The sequence below is a fragment of the Canis lupus genome, chromosome 3 (genome assembly GCF_011100685.1).
Source record: "Canis lupus familiaris isolate Mischka breed German Shepherd chromosome 3, alternate assembly UU_Cfam_GSD_1.0, whole genome shotgun sequence".
Taxonomy (NCBI): domain Eukaryota; kingdom Metazoa; phylum Chordata; class Mammalia; order Carnivora; family Canidae; genus Canis; species Canis lupus.
Window position 1 is genome coordinate 26,863,615 of NC_049224.1, and position 4,718 is coordinate 26,868,332.

The 4,718-nt window shown below is 37.9% G+C and overlaps 1 protein-coding gene across 1 annotated transcript; it reads right to left on the bottom strand.

The window, feature by feature from the left end:
* Nucleotides 1-654: 654 nt before the first annotated feature.
* Nucleotides 655-2,363, bottom strand: SPZ1 (spermatogenic leucine zipper 1). The gene has a single exon (XM_038532083.1). It carries the CDS (start codon nt 2,087-2,089, stop codon nt 986-988), a length of 1,104 nt encoding a protein of 367 aa, XP_038388011.1. The 5' UTR covers nt 2,090-2,363; the 3' UTR covers nt 655-985.
* Between the last annotated feature and the right edge of the window lie 2,355 nt (nt 2,364-4,718).

Genomic DNA, 4,718 nt, shown 5'->3' on the forward strand with positions numbered 1-4,718 from the left:
TTCTGGAATCAGAAGTCTAGCTCCCCCCCCCCCTTTTTTTTTTAAGATTTTATTTATTTATTCATGAGAAACACAGAGAGAGGCAGAGACACAGGCAGAGGGAGAAGCAGGCTCCCTGCGGAGAGCCAAACGTGGGGCTCGATCCTGGGACCCCGGGATAACGCCCTGAGCTGAAGGCAGCCAGTCAACCACTGAGGCACCCAGGCGACCCAGAAGCCCAGGTCCCTCAATAGAAAATACTGCTTTTTCCCTTGGGTAACTCTACTATCCCCACCTGGAGGAATGGGAAGAATTTTGCCAACACAGAACAAAATCTAGATATACATCTATTCTTCTAAACCAACTGACGTATCCTTCGCCAAGGGCCTCTGCTGCTTGGTATGCCCACTGTTCACTAGTGGAGGAGCAGGAGAGGAATATTATGAAAAACAGTACTTAGGGAATGGGGACACTTATGAGAAGAGAAAAACTACTCTGGGTTGGTTTATCAGCATTTTTTTTCTTCTTTACGTCACTACTTCCCACACTTCAGTAGATAACAGGAAAAGGAAACATGCATTTCAATCATGAGCTTTAAAGGTTCACAATAAAAGGGTCATATACTTTTTCCTCCCAGAATTCCCCTTACCCAGTAAATGATTAAATAAAACAAACTTTTCATTTTTATTCTAGTTTTTATTTAGATCTTTATTAATTGGACCTATAACTTCTCCCTCTTGGTTACAGTGTCATAGGATCTCTAATAAATACAAAAAACAAGCAAATTGTACGACAGGTTATGAACTTGATACTGGCACTAATGGTCATGAAACACCAAACTTACATAACTACTGAGGTAATGAATAATCTAAGTGTTAATCTTCTTGTTCTATGGTTTACTCTTGTCAAACCAGCAGATCTATCCTAGGTTTGATGATTGATTATGCCTAGAGTTGATGTGTTACAGTTTTTGAAGAATTGCCTTTTCTTCTACTTTTGGTATTTTCTAAGTTAGGCTGCTGGATGATTTTTCCACAGGAGTTCCTCTTGCAATATGAGTATTGAAGTGGTTATTAAGCGCTTTCTTGCTACCAGCATCCAGGCCTCTGTAGAATTTGTCTTTTTTCTGAAATGTACCCTCTTTTTCTTGCATTTTTGGCTTATGCTCTGCTGATAGCTTCTGTTTTTTCTTGTCCTTTTCACCGTTTTTCTGAATTGGCTTCTCTTGCAGAGTTCCCTCTTTCTGATGATGGAGTTCCTTGAGAAGCTCTATTCTCTGCTGTAAGATCTGACATTCATTTTCCAGCAAAGCTGAAATCAAATGCAATGAATATGTGTCATGTTCCAGTTTTTTCACTTGTTCCTCCAGTTCATGCTGAGCTGACACCTTCTCATTTGATTGAGTTTGGAAATGTGCTCCATTATTTTTAAGAGTTTCTTGTATATCTTTCTGAGATTTCTGATATGTTCTTATTAGTTCACTGAGCTCAGCATGTTGCACATTCCAGTGTTCTGCTTCCTGTAGTAACTGCTCCATGTTGTTCCTAAGTTTGATATTTTCTTCTTGAACATGAGGGAGTCTATATTTTGCTTTTTCCTTACTTAACTGAGTTTCATCAAGGGCTCTGTTTTCTTCTGAACAATTTACCAAATCACTTCTAAAGACTTGTACCGTGTCCTTACAGTTCTGGTTTTCCACTATCATCTGTTTTTTTGCATTCTCTTCTTTCTCTAGGTCTGAGCAACCAAGCAGGTTGTTCAATAACACTTCATTTATCTTATCAAGTTCTCTGATTTTTTCTTTAAGTTCTGACACATCCTCAGAAATACTGATTTCCTCAAAAGAATCTTTGACTTCTGTGATCTTTTCTTCATTACTTGTCACATTTTTAATGATATCTTTAATATCTTTTAAGAGATTTTCAAACTTCTGTGCAGTCTGTTGTTCAGCTACTTGATGGTCACTATTGTTTGGGGAAGGGAGAAAACACCAGGAGACAGGAGGAAGTGATCCAATTTCAAATAAGGCAAGGATAATCCTAGGGCCCAAAGACTCTTGATTGAGACCGGGAGTTGGCTTAAGAGTTTTGGAGAGGGTGGACACTTCCATCTCAGCTGAGTTAGGAGGGGCTGGTGATTAGAGCATGTGGCAAGCAGAAAAGCCTTAAAGTCTCCAGGAAGAGAATGTGGTAGTCCTCTTTGCAAAAGGGTAGAGAATGTGGAACTAAGCAGAAGTCGAGAGACCAGAGTTAAGGTCTGAAACCAAGGAGATGATGATTAGGTGAAAGGTGACATTTCAGATGACCTAGGGGGGAAGGAGGGTGAGAAAGGGGACCAGGAGCTAGGGCTCCATCTGTCCTTCTCCAAGCTTCTGGTGTCTACTCCCTGACCCTAGCAACTAGGTCTTTATTTTGTCACTGTACTATCATAGCCTATCTCCAGCTTCTGTTTCTTTTTGTCACAATAGAAGCCCCTTAAACCCCTGCCCAGTGACTCATGAATCAAAACCAACCTTGAACTATTCCTAGTCTTCTGCCCAGAAAGATCTTTATGCCTGTCCTTTCCCTCCCTACTTTTCTAGGTTTTTATTCAACTTGTTCTAACTGTATTCCGTGACCTCCCTATGTCATTTCCACTACTTACAAACCCAAACTCAACTGAAGTATGTTTTGTTTTGTTTTGTTTTGTTTTGTTTTGTTTTACCACCGAAGTGCATGGTGTGAGAAATCTTCCCTGGACTTTCATAGCACCTGGAGCTTATTGATCCCATTCTAGGAGAGATGTTACCATAAAAGAAAGCAGAACCCAAAAGTATTGCGTGTTTTTGTGAGTTTAGAGAAATAATTTTAAAAATCGCTCCATTTGAAAATATTTTATTGCAGGGGGATCCCTGCGTGGCTCAGCAGTTTGGCGCCTGCCTTTGGCCCAGGGCGCAATCCTGGAGTCCCGGGATCGAGTCCCGCATCGGGCTCCCTGCATGGAGCCTGCTTCTCCCTCTGCCTGTGTCTCTGCCTCTCTCTCTCTCTCTCTCTCTATGTCTATCATGAATAAATAAATAAATAAATCTTAAAAAAAAAGAAAAGAAAATATTTTACTGCAGTAAAAAGAGAATATCTGAATGGTTTCTTAATGCAATCACAAACTGGGACTTTTCTTGGCTTCAAATACAAGCATCCTTTAAGACAGGTTAAGTAAAAGCTTGCTCCTGATTCATTTACAGGTGATATAAAATTGTAATCATTTAATCAATTTAATCAATTAAATCCTGTAGTGGGCTTTGTCTTTTAGCCTAAGAGTCAGGACCTTGAGAATATTAAATTCAAAGAAAACATTCCTTAAGTGAGCCTTTTTCTTGGCCTTCAAAGTCTTGTTAGCAAGTACTTTACTAACTACAATTTTGCTTCCAATATTAAGGGGAAACTCACACTCTAGTAGGCTTTGTGGATTTTTTTTTTTATTTGCCTTAGAGAAAACAAGCTTATGCTTTTTTCTTTCATAGCTACCAACTCACTCTGCTTTTAATTTCCTTGAGCCTCGTGCTCATCTTCCAGCCGGCTGGGCTCAGAGCTGTTGCCTCTTGGCTGTCTGAAGATAATAACCATCTTTCTTTTCTACTTGAAGAAGGAACACCTTTTCTAATTCATAGAAGCTAGTAATTGCCCTTTTGCTTTCATTCTATGTCTTAAGTTCCAAATTTTGTTGCTATTTCACCTTTGGCTCAAACCATCACTTAAGATAATGTTTTAATCTTCACAATAAGGGAAGTTTTTTCCCTGATTTGGTAATTAATTTCTGCCTTTTGCATTGTAATCAGAAAATAAAATATTTCTACCTTTTGAAATTGATATTTTCTCTTAAATTATCAGTGTTCATTTATGTTTCATGGGTACTTGAAAAATGTATTTTTTATTTACTATGCTTGTGGCTTTTCATGCTTTTGGACATAAATCTGATATTACCTTTGTTTTAAATTTTTTTGGAAACTGGTTTGAAGGTGGCTTGCTCAAGATACTGAGATAATATTTTTTCAGCAAAGGAGGTTTTAAATATTTCCTTCCTCCTTACAGGTATAATGAATTTCAAATAATATTTCTGTTAATTTTGCTGAAATTAGAGTTCACTATAGATGCTGAAAGATATCTGGAGTGGTGTCTTTTTTTTTTATTGACCCATATTCTCGGTGGGTAACTATGAAAATTAAACAGATTTAGACTGTCTTACAATTGCTGACAACTAAGTTTCCAATAGCTTAATGACTTATAAAAAAAGAAATGCTGAAATGAGTCAGAGAAAGACAAATACCACATGATTTCACTTATATGTGGAGTTTAAGAAACAAAACAAATGAGCAAGGGGAAAAAATGAGAGAGAGACAAACCAAGAAACAAACTCTCAACTGTAGAGGACAAACTGATAGTTACCAGAGGGAGGTGGGTGAGAGCATGGGTGAAACAGGAGATGGGGTTTGCTTGCTGTGATGAGCACTGGATGCTGTATGAAAATGTTGAATCCCTATATCATAAACCTGAAACTAAAATTACAAGTATGTTAGCTCTACTGGAATTAAAAGAAAATAAAAACTTAAAAAAAAAAACGCAAAAAGCTGTTTTTAAAATGTTAGAAAAAAACTTGAATGGAATTTTCTCTCTCTTTAAAATCAGTTTGCCTTAACAAAAACATAAATCGTATCAATGTGTACATGATGTCAGAGGTCTTACTGCTGGTGATGTTAACCTTGG

What these genes read in the sequence shown, in the direction of transcription:
- SPZ1 (XM_038532083.1), bottom strand. Translation starts at nt 2,089, where the DNA reads ATGGAAGTGTCCACCCTCTCCAAAACTCTTAAGCCAACTCCCGGTCTC.